The sequence below is a fragment of the Rhea americana genome, unplaced genomic scaffold, assembly GCF_003343005.1.
Source record: "Rhea americana isolate MKP2758 unplaced genomic scaffold, rheAme1 scaffold_247, whole genome shotgun sequence".
Taxonomy (NCBI): Eukaryota; Metazoa; Chordata; class Aves; order Rheiformes; family Rheidae; genus Rhea; species Rhea americana.
This window is the reverse complement of record NW_028186365.1, coordinates 61,542-86,067: the sequence shown is the minus strand read 5'-3', so window position 1 is coordinate 86,067 and position 24,526 is coordinate 61,542. Positions and strand designations below refer to the sequence as shown.

The 24,526-nt window shown below is 44.4% G+C and overlaps 2 protein-coding genes across 4 annotated transcripts in view; one reads left to right on the top strand and one right to left on the bottom strand.

The window, feature by feature from the left end:
- Positions 1–4,058: 4,058 nt before the first annotated feature.
- On the top strand, positions 4,059–5,652 carry CRH (corticotropin releasing hormone). The gene is made up of 2 exons (XM_085306757.1): positions 4,059–4,098; positions 4,654–5,652. The coding sequence occupies exon 2, from the start codon at positions 4,669–4,671 to the stop codon at positions 5,191–5,193; it is 525 nt and encodes a 174-aa protein (XP_085162883.1). The 5' UTR covers positions 4,059–4,098; positions 4,654–4,668; the 3' UTR covers positions 5,194–5,652.
- The window catches only part of TRIM55 (tripartite motif containing 55), a 44,048-nt gene continuing 24,782 nt past the window's right edge, over positions 5,261–24,526 (bottom strand). For 2 of the 3 annotated variants that reach the window (XM_085306756.1, XM_085306754.1), the window contains one exon: positions 5,261–8,056. In XM_085306756.1, the coding sequence (XP_085162882.1) occupies positions 7,946–8,056 (111 nt within the window). In that variant the 3' untranslated portion in view covers positions 5,261–7,945. Of the gene's footprint in view, positions 8,057–22,636; positions 22,728–24,526 lie in introns of all 3 variants that reach the window. The other variant, XM_085306755.1, reaches the window with a different exon arrangement.

Below are 24,526 nucleotides of genomic sequence, written 5' to 3'. Positions count from 1 at the left end.
GGGTATGGGGTAAATCACTTTGTCCTCTGATGTTTCTGTTCCCCACTGGAAAATTTGGAAAATTAAGGAGCTTTCCTCTCTATCTCACAGGACTGTATGAAAGACATCTTAATAAAGGGATAAATGGAGCTCTGATACAATGTGAGAGACAGTATAGGAAAACCTTGTGACATGAGCCAAATATGTCCTTTCTGGAGTCAAATCATTTAAAAATTTGTTTGAAAGAGAAATTAAAATGCAGTGAGAGAGAGGAGAATTTTGAAGACAGATRGGTTCAGAAGAAATGAGATACAATTGAGATCCTTATCAGTTTTGTTCTTCATTCTGACCTAGAACATATTCTTCTCTATTTAACTGATCTATTTTTATTGATTTTTTTTAAAATTTGCTTTAATTGAGGGTCTCTGAGATTAGTCTAGCAAATTCATTTTGCTGAAGAAGAATAAGCAAATGTATTTTGTTCCTAAAATGACATCCCCTCCAGGCATAATAAGATATCTGGAATTTGTCTGCTTTTTTCTCCAGGTTACTGTAGAATACATAGAATTTGTGAGCATCGGATTTAGATTTCTTAGAATCAGGAGTACCCAATAGTTGAGTGAAAATGTAATGCATACACATGCCACTGTATGAATGCAGGCACTTCAGAGGGGGCAAGATGTAGAGAGGGCACCAGAAATAGTCACAGGATGTAAAACCACATGTTTGAGAGCTGATCACATGGACGGAGTATTGAGAATGATCACAATAAATGATCATGTGAAATGATAGAAAAGTTTGCCAAACACTGGGATTGTAATGAAATACTACGCCGTGGTAGGAAGCTGATCTACCTCTAGTGTGAGCTCTTCCATGTTTGAAGATGGATATCTTCAAAAATACCTGGAGTAAGAGCCATGTCCCCAGTTTAACATCATCGCTTCTATATAGTTATTTTTAGAATTGTGTGATCTCTCTGCTATGGTCAATCAATGAGACAGGCATTCTTTTTGCCTAAATTAGCCACTTAAAAATTTGGTGACTAGGCTAAGGTAGTTGTCTGCACTCCCTTTATAGACAAGGCAATGAGGTGAGCTTCTCCAGAAGCCTTAAGATATTAGTTTGCATCATGCAAACTAATGATGCATCATGCAGTGTGATATATCCTCTGGACATGCTTTTGCTCTTCATTAGCTCTGGCAGAGTGGCTATAATTGCCTGTCAGTAGGTACCTAAGTTTGAGATCACTAAAGCTAGGGATCAGCTGCCACCCAACCCAAGTCAGGATGGAGAGATGAATGGATGGGATGCTTTTTATTTCTACACAATGCTATTTTGTGATTCGTTGCAAAAATTATGTTTGCCCCAAAGTTTGCAGAATGAGCCAGATACGAATACTCTTCTTATGATGTGATATGCTAAATTCAAACTATACCACAAACCTTAAAATTCAAATCCAGATTTACCTGTTATCTGCTTTGTTTCTCCTCTTTTTGCTTCCAGTGGGAATCCATCCAGGCTTTCTTCTGGTGCAATCTTCTTCAGGAGTAACTGCTGAGATTTCACCTAGAAACTGGTTACTCTTTGGAGAAAGGATCTATGTTCTTAGGAAGTCAGTTCTGCATTTGAAGAATTGAGCATACTCAGTGTATGAGTACTTTGTGATTCAGGTCTCTGCAATGTTTTATATTCCTCCTCATCAAAGCATCCAACTGTCTCTCAGTCTTCCCTGCATTTAAATTGTTGCAAGCCCTCTAACGTGTCAATGAGGATCTATGGGGAAAACATGAGCTAACAGAACTGTGTTGGATTAAAAGCAAGTGTGTGTGAGAAAATATAGACTCTACTGAGAGACAAGGGTCATGGAAAAGGTAAGAAGAACTTGGCAGGTTACTTGGCAGCTTTGTGAAAATTACAGGAGCTGTCCTAGCCCATTCCTCTGATGTCTTTGCTGTGACTGGAATTCTTCAAGGGACAAAATTGTCTGCCTAAAGGGACCTAAATAATATTTTAAATGATGACAAATATAAAACAATCTGAGCCAAATTCTCACTGGCATCAATCTTTTGGAGAGATGCAGCTTTTTATCTTATTCATCTCACCCACGGTACTAAAAAAACCTATTTGGATCAGAATGTTTCCTTCTTTATGTTTATGATCGCAGTATTTTAAGAGGTTTCATTGTCTCTAAAAAGTGTATTATACCTAAAAATGGAGACACTAGGATAAAAACCACCCCACAGCACATCTGCAGAATCTGAGCTTAAGAAGTGCCTCTTACATTTTCCACCAATTCACTGAACCTAGCTCCTGCTTCTCTGAACCTCTCGTTATTCTCAGTGAAAACTGTTCTGACATGCTTTTAAAGCACACAAATAACTGTGACTATCTACACAACATACTCTGTTCTGTTTTTTGTTGTAATAGGCATTTCAGTTCAGGAGTGCTGGAGCTAACACAGTTAATGCAGAGACAAAGCTCCGTTATTACAGCTTGTTTTTCCATTCGTTTATGGTTGGATTTGAAGGCACCTCGCCCACAATGTCAAAGGCTGCAGGTAGACAGACCAAAAGTTACAGTGTATAGCACCTCTCAGGAGATGCTCAGAACTGAGCTGTGGCTAACCTCATGCACTAATTTGTTTGAACCTCATTATTTTATTAGAGAAGTGGATTTCTTTGACTGTTGATTTAGCACTGCCAGCACACTAGCACCTTCTGTGGTCCATTCCAACTCCTCTTTGCGATCAGAGACACATACAACTGCATAACCCCAAGCATTTACAGTCTAGACTGGATACAACCAGTAGGATTTCAGAGCAGTTTTGCAGTTTAAAGGGAATGATATGATGAAAGTGGCAACTGAGGCAGTGGAGAAGCAGGACAGATGCAGTGGCAAAGCTGATGGGATGCAAAAACAAAAAGAGTATTCCTTATGCATGGAGTGGGCACTGAGCGAAGTTATTTTTATGAGCAGTGTTACYTCCTGGAAGAGAAGATCTGAGGGTAAGCAATGCAGCTGGAGATATTGGTGGAATACAGTCTGGAGCCTGCAGGTGTAAGGGATAAGCGAGAGCACTTTGAAGAGGACTCAACCTTTTGCAGTCACCTGCTGATTAAGAGACCCTAGARGACAGACGGATGGGGAGCAAACAGGGAAACACATGACTGGAGGGAAAAAACATGAGCCGGGGAAGATCTGCTGGTGGTAGTCAAAGAGTGAGGGGGGCAAATAAAGGCGGGTGTTACTTCCACGGAAGAAGCGATGAAGGCCACGGAGAGGAGCGCTGGCTGGGGACCGCAGGGAGGGCGCTGGGCCGGGGCCGAGCGGCAGGAGGGCAGCGGGGAGGCGGAGGCGGAGCGGGCATGTAGCCGGGGGGGAGTGTGGGCGCTCCAGCCCCCCGGGTTTGCAGAGGACCCGGGCGCGGGGCACAGACGGGCTCCGCGCAAAGCCCGCGCCCCGCGGAGCTGCCCGCCCCGCCCGGCCCCGCGCCATGMGGACGGGCCCGGAGGCGGCGGGCGGCGGCGGAGGCAGCGGCCGGGGCGGCCCCAGGAGCGGCCCAGACGCAGCATCCCCGCGGGGCGGGGGGGCAGCGACTGCTCGGGATTGCGGCCCCGGTGCCGGGCCGGTCGGGTCCGTCCCCGCGGGCCGGCCCGCGAGTGGAAAGTTTCCCCGGTGTGACCTCTCATAGTACGCGCCCGCTAGGAAATCTCATTCAAGTATTTTTGTCAATGGGGTGGGGGGTGGGGGCACATTGCTCCCCGGCCCCCGGCCCGGCTGACGTCACCGCAGAGGCGATAAATATCTGTTGATATAATTGGACGTGAGATTTGGGGTTGCGATAGCGAAACTCGGCCCATCGGCGCTCCGACGGGCCCCCATGATTTATTCAGCAGTGGATCGGGGCACGCAAGCGGCGCTGTCAGGAGAGCGTCAGCTTATTAGGCAAGTTCTGCGTGATTCCAGGAGAGGGTCTAAGCTATAAAAATCACGCGCCCGGGCTCTGATTAGGACCAAATCTGATCACAAGTTCGCCGGGAGACGGCTCCGAGGGAGAGCGAGAGGAAGGGACGCCGGGCACCGCCGAGCCCCGCCGCCGCCTGCCTGCCGCCGCCCCGGGTAGGTGCGGGAGCCGCGCCCGGGCGCGCAGCGGCGCGGAGGGGACTGCGCTGCGGGGCCCCAGCGCGGGGAGCCCGCGGGAGCCGGGCGAGCCCCTCGGACGGGGAGGAGCGGGGCGGGGAGCCGGGGAGGCACGGGGGAGCCGGGCGCCCACAGCCCGCAGCTCTCCGGGACAGGAGCCGTGCCGCCCGCGGATGCACAGCACCGCGCAGGACCGCGCACACGCGTTGCAGCCGCGCTGCGCCTCTCTGTGGACAGACGCAGCCCAGCGCGGTCCGCGTCCGCGCCCGCAGCCGTCCCACAGGGCTGCTCCGCGGGGGCGGCCGCCCCGACGGCAGGGGCCAGCGGCGGGCGGCCGGGCAGCGAGCAGCCCGACGGGCCGCGGGGGGCCGGAAGGGGCGCGGAGCGGCGCGTTTCAGCACCGGGACAGCAGCCGTCGGTGCGCGCCCCCTCCGCGCCGCGCCGCTGCCGTCCCCTCCCGCCGGGGCTTCGGCGCTAATCGCACGCCCCGGGTGTGCTCCGTACCGCCCCCCCCCCCTTCTGTCGCCGCTGCAGGTTTGGGCCCCGACCATGAAGATCCAGCTGCTGGTCTCCACGGGAATCCTGCTGGTCGCCCTCCTGCCCTGCCAGGAGTGCAGAGCTCTTAGTAAGAGCCCGATAGCCGCTCACGGGGCTCTGCACCAGCCAGATTTCTTCCAGCAGCAGCAGCAGCAGCAGCAGCAAACTCTGCCCGTCCTGCTCCGCATGGGAGAAGAGTACTTCCTGCGCCTGGGCAACCTCAGCAAGAGACCCGTTGGCTCTTTACCCGCCTCTTCCAGCAGCACCAGCAACCTACCGCCCGAAGCCGCCGCCGCCAACTTTTTCCGAGCAGCGGTGCAACAGCTGCAGCAGCTGCCCGAGCGCTCGCTGGAGAGCCCCGAGGAGGGCGAAGTCGAGGGAGAGGCCGTGGAGAGGGAGAAGCGCTCCGAGGAGCCCCCGATTTCTCTGGATCTGACTTTCCACCTCCTGCGAGAAGTCTTGGAGATGGCCCGCGCCGAGCAGCTGGCGCAGCAAGCCCACAGCAACAGGAAACTGATGGAGATAATCGGGAAGTGAAGCGGCCCCTCCCCGCCTTGCCAAAGAGATTCCGCAGTTAGCACAAGAATAATTACACAGTCCGATGTACCATAGTGCTGCTCTGATGTCATCTCTTTATTTTTATATAGCTTTAAACCTAGAAGGGTGTACTCCGAACAGCCTCTGTCCCTTGACTAGCATGCACAACCGTGTACCAAGTGCAGAAACACGAGTGTCGTTTGTAACCTCCCCTACCTTTATTTATTTCTCCATTTCCCAGTTATTCTAGTGACATCGCTACGTAGGGATGTGTGAGCATTGGAAAAAAATGTTGCCAAGAAGAGAGATAACTTTTCTGGTGGGGGCAGGGAGGTGGGAGGGGGAATCTCTGTAAGCTACTTTAAGTCCACTTTCTCCTGTAAACATTTTCACAATAAAACATCTTTTCAGCGCTCGGTCAATTTTGTTGTGTAAGAGAATGTTTAATATTTATATTTTTAATAAAAGCTGCAAAGTGACGATGGCTTGATAGACTTTCTTGCCTAGACGCTTGAGGGCTGCTCGCCTTCCTTCAGCACTTGCCCGCGGGTGGGGTGGGGGGCGCCCCGCGGCCGCAGGCGCCCAGGGCCCCAGAGCGCCGCGACAAGCCGCGGTAAGACCCAACCCGCCCCCCTAGGCCGGGCTGCGAGGAGGGAGGGCAAAGCGAAGCGTGGCCCTGCAAGCACTGCGGTTTRTCCCTGCAAATAGCCGGGCAATTCGTGCCGGTTCCCTCCTCCTCCTCGGGAAATTGCCTTTCCTGCAGGCGGCTCCCGGAGGCCCGCCCCGTCGGAGAGCCCCCAGCCCTGGGCGCTGCCTGCTCCGGGGGGCTGGGGCGGCCCCCGGCCCTGCCGTGCGGGTGCGGGGCTCTGCCGGCCCCTGCCGCCCCCGCGGCTGGGGGGCTCCCCCGAGCTTCCCCGTGCTGCAGCCGGGGCCGGGCAGCCTCCTCTGGCAGGGCTCGCTCATCCCAGTGGCAGAGTCATGAAATCGGCTCCCTCCTAGGGGCATTAGGAAGGCTGTGGTGTGTGGAGGGAAACTTTGTGGAAGGAACTGGTGRAAATCTGCAAGGATGAATGGGACCTGTGACTGTAAACCCTCACCCCAAATTAGATCTGTGGGAAATACCCCTGCAGCAGCAGGAGGCAACGCGGTGATGATGGTGCAGAAAGGTGCTAGCTCTGGGCAGTATTAATCTCAAAGCTCTTTACAGATTTCACCTACATGACCCTCCAAAACTTCTCTTGCAGGAACATTTTCCAGGGGAAATAGATATAAATCAGAGCTGTGATGACTCGCTGATGTGACTTAGTCCCTATAATAASGCACAGTCAGGACTGGGGCTGGATAGATGGATTGTCCCTCAAARCCTGCTAGCCAGACACCACATTGTGCCTGCACTGCCAGGCTCACCTGTCCTGCTCTGGGCAGGGTGTTTAGCACAGCCCCATGCTCTGCCAGCCAGTGCGTGCAAAAACGATGTGTTTAGGGCCTGACTCAGGATCCTGGAAAGATCCACATATAACTATATCAGAGCTTTGAACCTGGTCCTCTATGGCACTGGGCATTACCAGCAACTTGCCAGTCTCCCTTATACACTACTGAGTGCTGATACCTATCCCCAGTGATAAAACTTGCAGTTTCACCTTCATTGCATCTTACAGATGCACTTCTAAGACAGAAATCTGGTTTCATTAGACATCTGCCATGCACAGCATCTGCTGTGCACAAGGAACAGGACATTCAGCACTAGCCTTTTCCACAGTGCACCCTGGTGCCTTTGGACTAAACCTTAAACAAATAGCTTGGCCACCTCACTGCGCCCCAGTTTCATGCAAAGATATGTCTCCTTTCCTGTGTGCTGATCTCACACGACTGAGAAAACATGGATGCAGGTTGGACAGACATGGGCAGCATTCCAGCTGCTTCCCCACACAGTCAGAGCTGTGTGCCACCCCATGCATGCATGGGGGGTTTGGCCAGCACTTTTGGTGTGCACATCTTCCTCATCCCTACTGCTATGCACCTTCCTTACCAAAACAAACAAACAAACAAACAAACAAACAAACAAACAAAAAGCCTGACTGTTTGTGTGAGTGTCATATGCTGTGACTTAGCAGCAAAGGCAAGTGCAGAAGGAAGAAAGGAAGAAACAGGAGCTTCCTTCTCCCCTCCTGCGTTCAGCTCCTGCAGTACGGGATGCTCCAGTACTGTGGGGTCTAGAAGCAGCCTCGGGGAGGAGTTTAGACTTAACCCTGATTCGGGGGTGCTGAAGAGGGATAGTTTCACCGATGTCACTGGCACTGACAAGCTGTCTGGGCTGGACTCAGGAGGACACTGAGGGGAAACACTCTGTACTGGTAAAGGATACTACTAGTGACTATCATATTAGCATTTTAACTAATAACGTGGATGAAGCWTCTACTCTGACACGAAGACATGCTGGAAAGTGAATAAACAGTGAAACATTAGCAGTGCTCATCCTACAGCTGTAGTGATGCCATTTTCCCCTTGGAAACAAGAAATTATTGGAAAACACTCAGACTATGGCAATACAGCAATTTGTCCCTGCGCTCCCACCCTTTTCAGGACTCCATCATCTCAAGGGCCAGGTACAGTGTGGAGGTCAGCTGAGTTCCTGGGAATGAAACCTGCTCGGATGTCCCTTTCCAGGTCTGTTTCATTGTTGACTTCAGGCAGGCTGCCTGCGCTTGCGGTCCCTCAGAGAAGCACACCAGAAGCCAGCCCGAGTGAGTCATCATTCGTTCAGGGAGTTCAACCAGGAGAAGGAGAAGACATGACGAGCCGGCTCGTCACCCCTCTCAGGCATTTCCTCCATGCGTCCTTGAGGGGACGGTTCAGAACCAGTCTGCAAAGGAAGGACAAGTTGACAAATGGAAGAGGAAAAGATGATTTGAATTAAAATCCTTACRATTTTAAGGGAACACAGAAAATCAGAATGTACTATGTGGGGGYGGAGGGAGAAGGTGGGGAACATGAACGCTTGGAGAGGCCAGCCAGAGTAGTAACACCAGAGAAGTCAGTGGGACTTTTGCCACTGACACCAACAGAGGAAGGGATACACTATGTGTGTGTGTGTTGCCCCTGCGCAAAGGGCTTAATCCTGATTTGGGCCTCTGGGAGATCACTGCCTGTTTGTAAGTTATCCTGAGCCAGCTTGGCTTGTGTAGCTGGGCCTCCAGATTGATGTGGTCCTAAGCCAAAACTTATTGTCAGTGCACTGCCACTCAACGTGATACTTGTTCAGCTGTCACAAAATGTGCTTTGGATGTGTTTTTTTTTTCTTTAAAGTCTTTTAATATTTATTTCCTTTCAATTTTACTCAGCCCAAGAACAGAAAATAAATAATGCAGAAATAAACTTCTGCRTCTGCTCCCAGGTGCAGAAAACAGGTATCCTACACTTACAGTAAAAAGGGAATCTGGACTTGATATACTGTATCTGCTAATCACTAACAGGAGTTATTATTATTAATTAGCTGAACATTTAACTTGTCACCAGAATATAGAGAAACAGTTTTACTAATCCCAGAGTCTTCAGATCCCTTGGCAGAGTGAAGTCTAGCTTTGTGTTATTATCAGAAATGCCATGAAAGATAAAATGAACAAAAACRGACATTTTGGTGGATAAGGGATGCTTTGCATCTTCACTATTAAACTCACAATTACCTCTCTCTCTMTATATATAAATACACATACACCACTGTACATTCTTAACATTAAAATAGTTGTAAAAGCCTTGGGCCCACTCTACTGGTCCTCTCTGTGTAGGGGTTCACYTCACTTTGGGAACACCAACATGACTGCAGGAGGGACTATTTGATGTCAAGATATTACACAGTAGAGAGAAAACGGCAGAGTAGCGTCCTCTGAATTTTAACACATCTCCATCATTTGTAACACTGTCTGAAAACAGAAAGTTACCAAAGCAGTGATGCTAACATACATTTCCAGGAACAAACAGTGAAGCAGGGATGCTTATGAGGAACTGAAGCATGGGATGGATGATTTTTCTAAGCATTTTTGTAAGTATTTAATGTTAAAGTATGCTATAGGAATTAGTGAGAAGTGATGGCATGTTATGTATAAATTGGCCAGTGGGCTTCATTCCAGTTACCACCTCTTTGAGTGCCGCGCCACCAACAGACAACACAGTACGGAGGTATGAAAGAAAGTCGCTCCTTATCACCTTACTCATATCTAATCAGAGTTCGTAGCTTCTTCTTCAGATCTAGATCCTCAGTTGCTCTGGACTGGAATAGCCTTAATAGGTTCAGTGAACTGCTAGCTGAGAATCTGCCTTAATGTTTGAAATATGGACTATTTTTGCCACAATTTTACATTAATGCTTTTGAAGTAAGACACCTCCACTACTTGCAGCAAAACACCAAGGTACAGGACTCAGAAAGGATTTTTTGTGRACATGAAACTTTTCAAAATAAAATTGTTTTGCTCGCTAACTCTACCATATACTTTATTAAGAACACAAATTCAGTGAAAAATCGGGGAGAAATAGCTATCTATGTGAGTCCATTTTCAGGAACACTGGTGGGAACCATCATCTCCTAGGCTTATGCAAAAGCATTGTAAGGAATTGGGCCTGTGGGGCCAGATCTTCAGCTGAAAGGCACACAGCTAATCAAGTCTCGATCATAGAAGATCTGAGTCTCAGTCCTAAAAGGTGCTGAATACAAACCTTTCAGCTGAAATGTTCCAACCCAGATTGCAAAAGTCAGATATCAGCAGTAAATAAATGGCTAGATTTTCAAAATTGTAAGGGATTCTGTACTTGCTTGATCTCATTGGATGCAGAAGTTTAGGTGGTTTATTAGTCCTCTGTGATGTTGAAAATTTTGCCTTTTATTTCGGAAGCACAACTGGAGTGCTTAGGATAGCTAAAACTAATTTTCAAACTGATTGTGCAATTTTGTGCACCAAGCCCGCAGTGGCGTATGTAACCCTGCATGGGACTGCCTCCCCTCTCCCTTTTTTTTCTTCCTCTCCCTTAAGCATTATGACTAGAAGGAGGTTTAAAAAATCATTGCTTGCATCTTTATTCYTTTTCTACTTGAATGACACCGGAACCTTGTCATTTCTCTCCTTGTGCAGGACAGGCTTCCTTTATCACTTCCATTTACTGTTCCAACCACCATTATCCAGAAACATATTGTAACCAAAGCTTAACTCTGAAAGAAAGACCTATTTATGAGCTTAAAGTTAAGTAGCTTGTTTCACAGGATTTGGGCCCAGTAGTACTAGAAGAAATAAAGCACAATGTAAAGACTTAGACTGGYGAGGTGACTGCATTACCTTGCTAACCAGCACTGCTGGTACTGCATTTCAAACAAAACAATCTGTGTCTACATCACTGACAAAACTGTGTTTCATAACTTGTTAACTCCTTCATATTCTGATGTGATGACATCTTCCTCTGTCAGCAAAACAATGCCAAACCTCCAACATATTCCTATTGGGTTTGGCTGGATGAAGCATTTACTCCCAGTGCCTCACTGAACTCAGCAGGCTGCCAGTCTGTTATACCTTGATGTGCCTTTCCAAGAGCAATAATTTGCCATCACACCCAACAAGGAGTGAAGCAAGCACAACAGAGCCATTCTTTGGCTTTTAGACTTGTGTTTTCACACCTGTGATATTTTAGTCTTTGTGCTCTGAGTTCTATACTGACTGAGATATGTTATGCTCATGTGAGGCAAGAGACTACAGAAAGGTGCCTGGAACAACCCTGTGCATATTATTAATTTTTCCCTTGCAACAGCATCCCACACAGCTCAGAGCTGTTTGAGACAAAAAGATTTCAGCTTTTACAGAAAATAACTTTTTGAACTGGTAGGTAGAAAGTGGAAGCAGGTTCTCTCAGTGTCAACAGGATCTGAACACTCAACCTCTCTACAAGTTCTTGCAATTCCTGGGCCCAGAACACCCTGCTTTCCCTGTTATTGCAGTCCTGCTCCATTGTCAGAAAAAAGCTTTCTGCTGAGCATGGCACAGCCTTTGCCACATGCCTTTCAGATGTTTCAGATACAACACTTCATTGTGTTTGTCTATCACTATTAGGTAACTGCTGTTAAGCTTTTACCTAAGTTTTATCTCTTGGTCTTGGAGATCTCAAGGGTAGGGCTTGTTTTTTATATTGCCTAGAATAACAAGTCCCAACCCTCGATATGGGTCCCTAACATTAATAAAGAACAACAAAAGTGTTTACCCCAGATTATATTAATCACACTAGGTCATTGCTGAGAGAGTGCTGAATACTTATGCTTTGATTTATATTTTCCCCTGTGGTGTTAAGTGACATCAGATGATGCTTTCAGTAAGCACCAGGAATTTTCACCAGGTCAACTCATGAAGCAGGGAGGGAAACACACCCTGCATGAGTGATAGCTGGATTTGTTTTTTGTATAGGTAAAGTCCTAGTTGAAGTATACGTGCCAACACTTTGGAGGTGTTGAGCAAGGAGAACTCCCACTGAATGGCCATTTAGCACCTTTCAGCATCTGGCACACTATGAATTTGTGTGAGTAAACAGTATAAGTTTAATCTGATGAGTCGTATCAAAGTTGCAGGTACTCAGCATCTTTCAGCATTTGCTTCCTTAAGCACAAGTTAAATCTATATAAATTTCTAACAAAAAAATTTGTTAGAGGATGCAAGAAAAGAGGTAAGATCCTATTACTAATGTCTCCATTTAATAGGACCCTGCAGTTATTCAATTTACGTTGGGGAAAAGGCAGCCTAGGGCTTCTAGATGCCTGAAACACCATGAAGTTCACACACACTGTTTTGTTTTCATCCACTGATCTCCWTAGCCTTCAGATACAGGACTGGGATCCACCTTACCAAATTTCTGTCATTCAGAAGTGAGATGTTCAGTCAAGCAAATYGTATTCAGTCCCTATGAGAGAAAGGCACTACCAGAGGGTGATTTGTCTCATCCTAAAAGAACTCGCTATGGACTGKATTGCCTCATGGAGATATCTGCTTCTAACTGTTGACTCTGAGATTCTTGGTGACCGGGTTAGACTAGATCTGACTTTTAAATGATTAGACATGAAAGATTTCACCCAAATACTTCAGAATATCAGAAAATTGCTTGATAGGAATTTAAAACCACTATTACTTTTTACAGAATCTAAAAACTCTTAAATTTGGAAAGTAGGGAGGAAAGGTGAAGGAACTTAACTGTCTTCTTCAATTTGCTTTTTTTTGGTCAAATTTTTTGCTTATTTTTGATTTCCAAATAGACAGGATCTGGAGAAGCCACTGTTATAAAGGCCTTCTTTGAGGCTATATCACATCAGCTTACAAGCAAACATGAGAAATAAAGAGAAATGAGGACCGAACTGGTTGGTTCCCCCAAGGCTGTAGATCACCCAGAACTGTATTTTATCAAAATTTTGCGTGAGTAAATGATCACAGTTTTATTTAATTAGTCAGAAAACAAAAATAATTGCTAGCTTTATGCCAGCCATAGGAGAGTAGATTGTGCTTTTGTTGGCAAAGCAAAAATGACCTTTTCACATTCTTTTGAACCAATTAGACTCACCATAGTGAATTTGTACCAGCTAAAAACTTTGTGTCACCTCGGTATATTATTTCTGAGCTAATACTGAGTTCTCCAAAATTGTATTTACCATCTTGTGGAATCATGGTCTCAAATCTGAATTAARGAGAAAGGTCTAGATTTACACTGCAGTAAGTGAAAAGAGAATGCACATGACTTACTAGGAGTCAATGAGCCCTAGGAAAGGAGTTTATTTCTTACAACAACGCACATGGGGACTCTGGTTGGTTACATAGAGATAGAGCCCTTTCATGCACCTTGATAAATGTTTTCTGGAGCTGTGCTAGCCAAATGCAGATCCTGCCCCTTGGCACCCCATCCACCTCATCCCTCCACGGTTCACTGTCCATTTGCATTGCTGCTGCTGTTTGCAGCTTTGTGCTGACAATGGCAATGTTACTGGAATGACATCAATTTGTTTTGTTTTGTTTTTGAGGTGAACGAAGATATTTTTAACCCAGACCATTTGAGTAATTTGATTCYGACACAGCCCCACAAACAGCTGCATCAGCACAATTGAGATGCGAGTGGCATGTGGGCAGGAATAAGAAGCATGTCCATTTGGCAAGAACCTCCTAAACCACCTTTGCTGCCAGAGAAAGAAAGGCAATACACCCTTGGAAGYGTCTGAACCACCCAGTGCTTTCACTGCCTCCTCTTGATCCAGTGGGATAGCGAGAGTGTGAATTTGAAAGAAAATGCTTTCTTTGAGAAAGAAGCAGTGAAACCACAGGCTTCTTGCTTCCCAGGCTTCTCTAGCCTCAGAAAATGAGTGATAAATTAAAGTTAATTCCCATATTTTAGGTTGTTTAGAAACAACCTCCAGTGTTGACAAGAACAAGCATTATTAAAAAAATGCTAGCTGGTTGCAAAGCCATCACAGAATCTGTAGGCTATGTTTGCCTGCCTCAAATGTCAAGTGTTACACTTCTGGCACTCAACACTTCCAGGCAGCGGAAACAAAGAGAGCACAACAGGTTATTTTTAAATAGTTTAAACTTTAGTTCAAGCATTTGGTTTTCATATTTTTATGCAGTCTAGCTCCTTCAGTCTAACAYCTGGCAGCTGTCACATAAATCACAACAACACTGCTTCAAGCTAAGAGGCAGCTTATTTTACACCGATCTTTTCTTTTTATTAGYGGGAACCAGCAGAATATCCTCTGAAATAATTGCTAAGATTACCTGCCACTAAAAAACATAGAGTYACAAACAAAATAATACAAACAGACAAACTCCATCAATCATAGTGCTAGCTGTGTCACTCTCTGAATAGTGGCCAGCAATGAATTTTAAATGTCCATTGGGAGTAAATGCCTTTCTTCAATAGATTTTCATTATATTATAATTAGCATTATGTGGCTAATGGCTAATGCAGTATCTCTTAATGATCTTAGAGACCAAGTTCAGAGAAAAAGTCTGGTTAGCTTATTTTGGTGCAGAATCTGTACATTTCTCACAGGATACCAGTGTCCTGTTCACCTGTCAATGTTCCACCATTTGAACAAGTGGTGGAAACAGTTCTGGAGAATGGTTTAAGAGAGTGGCTTGCTTCTGACTAGTGTATGAGACAAASTAAATACAATTCCCCTTTCTATATAACCAATCTTTTTCATAACTGAGACAAAAAAGCCAGAAATAAGACACTCTTTTAATATCCCATCCATTATTGCAGCACMCTGGAACTTTTTTTTTGTTGAGAGTGATTAACTACAAACCTGAATAAATTCTTGTCCTGCCACTGTCCAAGAAAATGAAGGAAACCCAAAAGGAGAGTCTTACAAGCACATGAATGCTAAGGCTGAATGATTAAAGTAGTCTTTCTTGGGTTTATCCACCCATCATTCTCTGCTCCTATTGTGGTGAAGTTTTTGAGGACCTCCTGATCAATGAGCCTTCTATCATTTCTGCTCTGTTTTCAGTCCTACTAGAAGGAAGAAAAGAACCATTGTCACATCTCCCTGAGAGACTATAGGAGTAAGTGGTAAGTGCTGGCCACCAGGATCAGAAAGTTACTCACTACTAGCAACTTTTTCTCCTCCTTTTGCTTTATCAAATCAGTAGGTACAACTTCAGTTGTAAGTAAACCATGAAAGACCTTCCAAATACTCCTCTGTGGTAGTAACCCATCTAATCCATGTCAAAGAAATGTTCCTATTGACTTTCAGGGAGATGTAACAAATCCAGTAATAGCTTAACATCAGTTTGGCTCTGTTACACAATCTTTCCATTGAGTAATATGGAGTGTTGTAAATTAAAGCTTTTTCTTTCTCTCCAAACGGTATTTTTTGCAGATGCAGTGAATGAGACACAGTGCCAGCRCAGACTGTGACTCACCCCAGAGCTCCATTCACCGGATCAGGTAACAGAGCCAGAATAGCTGTGAGGTGTGTGGACACATACCATGCTTTGGAGGTTTGAGCACTGCTTACACTTGCATCAGGAATGATTGACTTAGTTGGGCTGCAAGTATGCTGGAGGTGATATACACGAGCTATGGACACATTGCTYGCTCTGTGAGAGTCAAAAATACACTGCCAGAGCTCTGGGAGGAAATGCTGKAACGCCAGCGAGAGCAACAGATTGCTATTCTTTAAAGCCACCATGTAATGGAAAGAGAGAGTCCAYGCCACAGTTAAAACACCTTTTTCCTCCTGATTGTTTTTTGCTGTTGCTCCTTTTTCTCCATGTGCTTGTTTTTCCATGTTTTCAGTTGCCTGAATACTCTCTGCTATAACCACAGTTATCAAAGTGAGTAGCCAAGAAATGACTCTACTCCAATAATAATATTTTGCTCAGCTAGCAGCACTGTGACCTCCTGGACAGGCGTCTGAGGTATCATGTCTCACATTATAATCTATGCTCATGCATTAGCAATGCTGGCCTGCTCACACACTGCTCAGCCCACCTATGTGCAAGATACTAAACCACGCTTCCTGCTGCCCATCTCATACTGTTCCTAAGTGAAATCTAAAGAAGCTGTGATAAATGCTGCTCTTAAAGACTCAGATTCAATTGCAAGTATTGACCTGTTATTAAGGAGTGTAAAGTACAGATCACGCACAAGTGGCACCAATGCCAAGCTTGGAACTGACCTGCATCTGGGCTGACACCAGCTCCTTAAACAAAACTTATTTTACAAAAATAAATAATAAAATTACATTTAAATATGAAAGTGAATGTATTTTAAAAAGCAAAATTGGTGCCAGATATTGAAAAAGCTCATTGCACTGGTGGGGTAAAAGAAGATGTTTTCTCAATAAATCATTTTGTAACAGAGTAAGTTAAACAGTGACTGTTTCAACTTGAAAAAGAGCCACTTTTTTTTGCATGGAAGTGCTGAGTCGTGAGTGCTTTAGGAGCCTGGCACTGTATTTTCATCATCACCTTTGGTGGGTGAGACAGGCCTGGGCAGATGTGACAGGATGTTCTCTAAAGTAAGGAGTGAGAAATTTGGACCACTTCTTCTCCAGGATTGTGGGATCGTTCTCTAGTGAATTGAAGGAAAAGTCCTCTGACAACTAGCAGGATCTGAACAGTGCGGTACATAACTATCGGCAGCTAACCTTGGGGTGACAGCTGTTTGAATTAGTTATTGCTCTTTTAATCAGCTAAAGATTATTGTAAATGTGTCTGTAGGGTATATCACCTGAAAAGGGATTTAAGGCTGAATTAATGCTGCATTTCCTATGTCTTTCTCCATTCATTTTTTTTTCTTTTGAATGAAAATGCACCCATCCAACCTAGGTCTCCGTTTTAAGCGCCAGAAAGGCAGGCACTGAAACAGGCAGGACGCTTCTCCTTCCSGTGCGGGTGCGTTCCAAGCCCTCAAAAGTCAGGAAAGCCTGGAAGCGGCACCATTCAATTTTCAAACACCGGGAGTCGTCTCTAATTAACTGCTAATTACTGCCAGTGGGATTTTCAGTATTCATGGTCAGATAGGCTGGTATTTAGATATGGATMCACCTCTCACTGCTGCAAGTTTACAAGCCCTGCTTTACAGAGAATAGTTTACAGCCGCACGGAAAGCCTGAAATGTTTCAGGGCAGTAGGAAGACAACTAAACCAAATATTCTGCAGACAGGTGGCTTGTGTTGTTGTGACATAGATCTACCATAGCATGATGTAAACCAGCAACAACTCGCCCCTGATTAAGAAATACTGTTTGTTTACATTCTAGTCCCCTTTCAGAATGTCTGAAGAGAGAACAGAATGAGAAACGCTTCGAGAGGGAGGTTTCGTGGAGGTAGAGTTCAGTATTTCAATGAGCCAGCTTCAGAAGGACAAGATCTGGGGGAGCCTGGCTTTGTACTATTTTGAGCAGGAGAAAGAATTTTGTCCACACTGTCGCTGCTGAGGTCCTATTATTGCTAGCAATGGGCTGAAATTGAAACATATATAAATCAGACGGCATCTGTGACTCAGCAGACAAATCACAGACCAGACTATCTGAGGTAAAACTTCAGGTGAAATATTTGCCACTCATATTAATTATGTGAAACTGTTGTCTGAAAGCCRGTCTTAATGCATTGCCCTCACGACTCATCATCGCTGCCTCTGAATCACGCAGCTAATTCTCAGAAGCAAGAGAAAGAGAGGTGTTAAAGGAGGAGCAATCAAGACTTTCCTGATTTTCTCTGCATGTATTTGCTAAACTGTGTGTGGGGGGGAAATTATCTCCCCTTATGTGCAAAGTCAGGATGCGAAATGGAAATTTACAAGTACAAATTGCCACCAGCTGAACGGCCTCGGACCTGAACCTTGCAACTGAGCCCCATCTCCGTAAGTCACATTAGAGGGAAGCAAAAGCAGAATTTCTGGAATGGTAACTGTGCGAGACTGTGCACCTAATGCTCCCCCTGTATTTCAGCTAGAGGCTGAGCAATGTTTTGAAAGTGAAATTTAGGTGAGATTTAGGAAGAAGCTTCAAACAGAATGTAACTGGGACTTGTATTCTGATTCATGGGTCTTCTGCAAAAGGCTAAACGTCACTGAGGATAGATGACCCATTTTTCATTCAGTCAAATCCCATACACTTTTTTTAACAGTACAGGCATAGACCCATCCAGTTTTCCACCTAAAAATGCAGTATGAGCATATGCAGATGTTGAAAGCAGATATTAAGCTGAATTCTGTTCTCTATGCTCTTAGATCTTCCAATAACACTAAATATATCTGCACAAGGGAGAAGGAAGTTTTTGGAGCAGAAACTGCCTTCCTAGGAGAATTCTGCTTGGGCTATGTTTGCTATTGAGATCAACAAACTTTCTGTCCCATTTTGAAGGCAAATTGCGGAAAGACTGTGTCGGGTTAGCCAGAGAGGAGACCCTTGCTTAGTATTAATTCCCACTAAACCCAGCCTTGCAAAACTCTGCTCTCTCAAGTAAGCAATCTCTCCCTGGCAGTAGTAATAGGCTCATGTGGCTGAGCAGGACTGGCAAGAGTGAGTTCCAATTTGTAGAAGATAAAGGAAATTATTACTGGTGTATCACCACTGCACTTGTGCAATAATTCCAGAGAAGGACTGAGCTAAAACATAGGACTGCACCTTTTTTAGAGTAATGGAAAAGCGGAGGTACATGAGGAAGAAGCCACAGACTGATTTCTCTCAGGTTTATTTGTGTTTTAAATAATCTTTTTTTGTCCATGTTGTCTGCATATTGACATGACAATCAGTTGGCTAAAACTTAGTTAAATACTGACCTCTCTGACAGATGATTTAATGCTGTCTCATGGAAAAATATATGAAGGATCACCAGCTGAAATTGAAGTATGCAGCAGCAAGGCAAAGAGAACTACAATACTTGAATACAGAGAGGAATGTCCCTACGGTAATTCTGGCAGGTGGCATAAGGTTGCAAGCAAGTAATAGAAAATTTAAAAACTGATGAAACAAGATTAACAAAGGCCACTCCATTAGTGTTTCTCTTTCCAAGCAGCTCAGTCCTGATTATATTTTATATCCTCATGGAATTAAAGCACTGTACTTACTGGCAGCAAAGGAAATTAAATCAGAATATTGTCTGTGGATGATTAACTTGCAGTTCCCTTCAAACTGGAGGTATGCATTTAAGTCCCTTGCAACTACAGCCAGCCACTTCTGTGATGCACACTGCCAAAGAATTTGTGCAACAGATAAAGGCTCCTGCACTCCAGTTTAGACTAACTAAGCTGGGTAACCAGAGACCCAGGTGAATGCAAGACCTTTCATAAGCTCTCACAAAATCACATGATGTCTCTGCATAAGAGACACTGTCTACAAAAACCTGATTAGGGCAAAAATTTCCTCACCTATCAATTACCCTCTGTATTTTAACCGGATTGAAAGATATCGAAGAGACATAGGGTATATTGGGACCTGTCTTTTTCCAGTAACAACAAAAGAGCGTTTTATTGTAAAATAGTCATGTTTTTTACCACTGCTGTATTTTGGAGTTCCTCTATTACAAACTAAGGGATATGGTGTTTTTGAATGTGAAGATATTTTTAAGGACTATACATTCCTGGAAAGTGGTTTTACTGCTCTTGATGTGCTCGGCTTTGTCAAGCTATCAGAGACCYGCACAAGTGAATTTAGGGCACAATTTAGGCCCAGCTTTTCAAGTTTGGTTGCCTACAGCTATGCAGCAGAAGAGATAACTGGCTAGATAATCAGGAGCATTGAGCATTTGCTCTGTTTGAACTGACAGATATTCAGCACTCCTGAAATCTAATCTTACTACTAAGCGTGACTCAATGTGTATTTAGAAAACAGATTCACAGGAGAGTGAAGGTCCACAATCTCCTTCAGGTGAACAAGCCTAACTGTTAGATGACACCAGCATTTACAAAATGTACACATCATTCTTCCTACGCTGTCAGCCCCACAACTACATGTCATTGGGAGCATCCTCCAGGTATAATGAGCATGCAGGCAGATGCCCAAGACCCGAAATGCCAAACTGGTGAATGAGCTTTTTAGATATAATCCCTACAGGGATGCAAGAAATGSCCATTCACTTTCTTATCACACTTAGGATGTTTCCTGAGACCAAACACAGAAAGACTTCTTAAGACTTAGCAAAGGCTTCCTTCACCTTATCTTTATCCTTCACTTTCCCTCTGCAATTCATCACATACAGTCTTGCTCAGCTTTCTTGCTTTTGCTTTGGACTCCAAGATCTGTTTCTCCCATGCACTGGAAAGCTCTGTTTGCTAATGTCCACGTCACCCTCTGCTAATGTATTACTCCAAACGAAAGTATTCCCACGAGCGGCAAGGCAACTCACTATCCCTGCTCCATTTTAGTCATTTGCTCCAATCTGTCATCCACAGAGGTTCAGATTCACTTCAAAACATCCACTAACTTTAGACTCTTAGCTGCGGCACCTCCATTAAGAGTGATGTCTCCTTATACTCCGGATATGAGGAGAGTGCCAAGTGCAAGACAGCGGCAGTTAGTGAGCCGTCTCCCTCGCTGGAGATGCCTCCGTTCTCCATTAGCCACAGAAGCAGCCTATGGTCACTACACTTCTAACTTCGGCACCTCTTTTAAGTGGGATGTGGCTGTACAGGACGGAATTTCCTATTTCGTTCCTATATTGGTTGTTGCTGAAACATTTCACGCCAGCCTTTCTTAGGCCAAGTAATCTATGCACTTGCTCACTGCACCTCTGGTTGCCATGTCCTAACTGATTGCCATATCCTTCTGTACTCCAGGGGAAAAGTCGTCATGCATCGGGACTGTTCCTTAGAGTGAAACAAAGTTTATCTTAAGTAATTTTTTTGGATTGATAGCTAGAACTGACCTCTTATTGCTGCAGGAAAACAAGGTTCATATCAGAACCTTCTATTTGAAAAGTCTTGAAATAATAAATTATATGCCCCTTTTATTATGCTGATGGCCATGTGTGGATTTATATYATCATTAATACAAATTATTATTGTTATTTATTTTGAATAATTTTGTTATATGACTTGGAGGGGCTTATGACAAACAGGACAAAGGGAAGTGACCTGATATTTCACATGAAGGATAAAGACACAAGCTGTCTAAACAGCCATCTCACTACATATGGAGGAGAAAATCATTTTTATTCAAGTAGAGTCTGTGACCAAAACGTCTTTCTCCCTCACCTCCTTTCTATTTCACGATTAAATAAATCATAAAGCTGTCACTAGAGACTGCGCACAAAGAGGCCACAAATGGTAGAAACRAGCGCTTTCTGCATTTGTCTATTTTTAATTTCAAAATATATTTTGAATTAAAAGAGAAAGAGAGGGGAAAAAATAGCATAATGCTATTCTAATGCCTGATTTCCCATGTGTACTAATAAGCTCTATGTCCTCCTGTAATAATATAATAAATTTTCAAAAACAAGCACTAATAAATGAAAATTAAACTATGCTCTGTAAATTTAATTGAGATTCACAGTGTCCGATTCTTTTCAAATTCAAATTATATCAGACAGTGCATCTTTTTGCATAACTTATGCAGATAAGCATAAGTGACAGCTTCTTCCTGTCTCTCTCTCTCTCTCTTTTTCTTTTTTTTTTTTTAATGGAGAGCTATACTTTAGTCACAGTGCTGGAATTTTTGGTTAAAAAAGCTGAATAATAGTTTATCATTTTCCATAGAGGCACCATATTATATTGCATGGCGTTTAGAGAGCAGTAGAGAAAATGAGCAGGGAAAAATAAGCATTTTTGTTCGAATGAGAAGCAAAAACTGATTTTTTTTTTCCTGTTAAATAGAGCAAACACCCAAAGGCAACTACCATTGCCTTGTGTCAGMGGTCTTTGCTCTCCAATAAATAAGACCAAATGCTCCGGTCAATGACGTGACTGAGGGGTGCCAGCGCCCCCGGCCGCTCGCCGCACCAGCGCGGGGGAGCCCAGTGTGGAGAGCTCGAGCTTTYGGGAGAAGCATGTCTTAACTCTGGTCCCTCTTTTTGGCATTTACTGCACCTGAGTCTCAGGAGGGCCTCTCTCGGCTGCTGTTTTCCCGCTCTGTGTTGTGCTGCCGACCGTGTCAGCCTCCGCAGGCAGGCAGGCCAGCACGGGCTCAGCCTTCAGCGCCGCTAAAAACTAGGACACGGCGACCCGGGAGAAAACAGCTAGCTCCACTTTGCTTCGGCAGAGACAGCAAAGCTTCCGCGGCACGGCAGCTCCGTCCGCCCTCGCGAGCGCGGGACGGCCAGAGCGGAGCGGGCAGCGCTACGCGACCAGAGTGCCCCGTTCTCCGCCAGCCACTGAAAAGCAGTTTCAAAGTTTCAAGCTTTATCTTACAAACAGTCTGGGCTTTTTGCCTTACTTCTCTGGGAGACTTTTTCAGACTGTCRGCTCAGGTGGTTAGGAACTTTCTAACTGACCAGCTGAAAATACGTGGCCAGTTTAAACTACCTTTTTTTCTGTCAGTGTCATCCTTTAGCCTTTACACAGAGGATTTCCCCTCCGACGCGTACCCCTCTGACGGCAATCTTTGCTCTCCAGATTTGCCTCCCCCACTTGCTGGACTGAACAAGCTTGGCTCTTCTCACCTCCTGTCAAGCCACAGGCTTGGTTGGCTGGATGACCACCACCTTGCTGGTCATCCAACCAGCAACTGAAATATAAGCCCGTATGTTTCAGGAAATAAATTTCTCTTTTCTTTTTTAAAACAGAGAGATGCAATGTTTAACCATGCAGGATTAAGCTGAAGGATGGCATTTTGAAGGTGCGAGGAAGAAATGCTTCAGGCAGGTTGTATTGTGAACTAGCATGATGTTGTTGGATGGGATAAAAGGAAAACTTCCTTTAAAACCATGTAGGAACATCACCAGAGACACTACTTGTACTGTTAGTTAATGGTAAAATAAAACATTTCCTACCCATGAAAGTACAAATCATGTATTGAATCAGAATCCAAAGATGATGTAGTATGATAAGAAATGCCAAAAGTGATATGCAGAATGCTAACCCCTGTGAGAAAATAAGAAGAATGCTTCACCAATGTTGTCATAAGATGAACCATAGTCACTAAGTTTAGTGAAAAAGCTCTTTTTCCACAGCACTTTTCCATTTTTTTCCCATGATATTTTTTAACTGGAGTAAGGGAGTAAAAACAGGGGTATAAGGAACATCAGTCAAGATTTTTGAAAAATAAGTAAGTAGGGCTGTTGAGATGAGGTTGTGTAAAAAAAAATCACATGCAGAAAAAAACCCCAAGGTTGAAGTTCACATACGTGAAAATGATGCCACATGCTAGAGGCCACTCAGAGACCTAAACGCTGCACCACATTCCAGCTCAGATCTGTGACACTTTGCCTGTGGCATCACCCTGCTACCCTTCCTAGCTTGGGCACACTGGTTCTTCTGTTCCTTCAGTACATTTGGCACCTTCTGCTCCCTATGGTTTCCTATTCCTTCCCCGTCTCAGCCCCACTGTCAGTTTTTCACTCTTACTTTTTCTTCCTCCTATTCCCAGAACTATGTCCTCCTCTTCTCAGCACACTCCTCCTTCCCAAATGTCAACATCACTCATGATTCTGGAAAATATCAAAACCTACAAAGTCACAAGACAACAGGAACTGATATCTTTCCCACTGGACTATTTTTACTCCCGATACTTGATTATGCAGAAAGCTGGGCTCCAGACCTCTTTGACCTGCTTGAAAACCATTGCAGTAGTTTTACAGAAACTTGGTCACAACAAATACTAGTTTTGCTCTTTTACCTATTACTGATAAATTAGAACCCAAAGCAGCATACCACAGTCAGGAAAACTCCCAGGAATTTAAGTCCATGAGGATTTTACCTGGCTGAGGTAGCTAAAACCTTTTCTTTARTGGAAGTGTTATGAAGAAACTGCAGTGACAAATTTCATTTTGAACTTAACCATTTTTGCCAGCTTATTTGAAATATACTTAAGAAAACATGGTCATATCAGATTTGATGATTTTTAAATACATTCTTTTTATCCCACTCTTGTGTCCAAATCAATCTTGACTTGAAAAATGACYACTGAAACTTGTGGGTCAAATTTTGTTTCATTAAGACTGAAGTCAACGAGAATCCTTATACCAAATTAAAATGCCACTGAATTAATATATATTGTATATTTATCGCATCTGTAGGAAGTCCTTCTTCTCTCTTTTGCCCTTCACATGATGGTTTATTATTGTAGGGTTGCTTATGTATGCTAAACTGCCAACTACAACTTTTAAGGAAAAAGCACTAAATATTTAAAACCCATTTGTGCTTTTTCACATATACATACACATTCTCCTCCTGCCACATATASACAGGTAATTGCTTCTTTAAACCACGCAGCTTAAGTTTGGTATCTATAAATCAAGACAATCTAATTTAATTAGTGTTGCTTATGGGCTACCTCATTGTCACACACTAGCGCAGGAGCAGGTGAATTGTGCAAGTATTTCACACACTCTCAGCTCTATTTCTTGAGTCTTTGGCCTGTGTAGAATTTTACACTTATGCAGAATAGAAAACTTTCAAAGTCAGGTTATACCTATTCCAACAGTATCATTTTAAGGGGAACCCCCCCAAGCCCCAACAAATTAGCTTCTATTATCCAGTCATGCTGCTGGTAATCTAACACAGAACCAGAGGATATTATGTTCCTGCTCTTCTTTCCCAAACTCTTCATGTCCCAAGAAGCCTTGGAGGAAGCGCTTTGCAACAGATCTGAACCCAGGAAATCACACCTTGCCTTCTGAGCAGCAATCAAACATGCAAAAAAGCACCAGGTAGTTTCATCG

Bases quoted from the DNA above. Each gene is read 5' to 3' on its own strand.
- CRH (XM_085306757.1), top strand. From the start codon at position 4,669: ATGAAGATCCAGCTGCTGGTCTCCACGGGAATCCTGCTGGTCGCCCTC.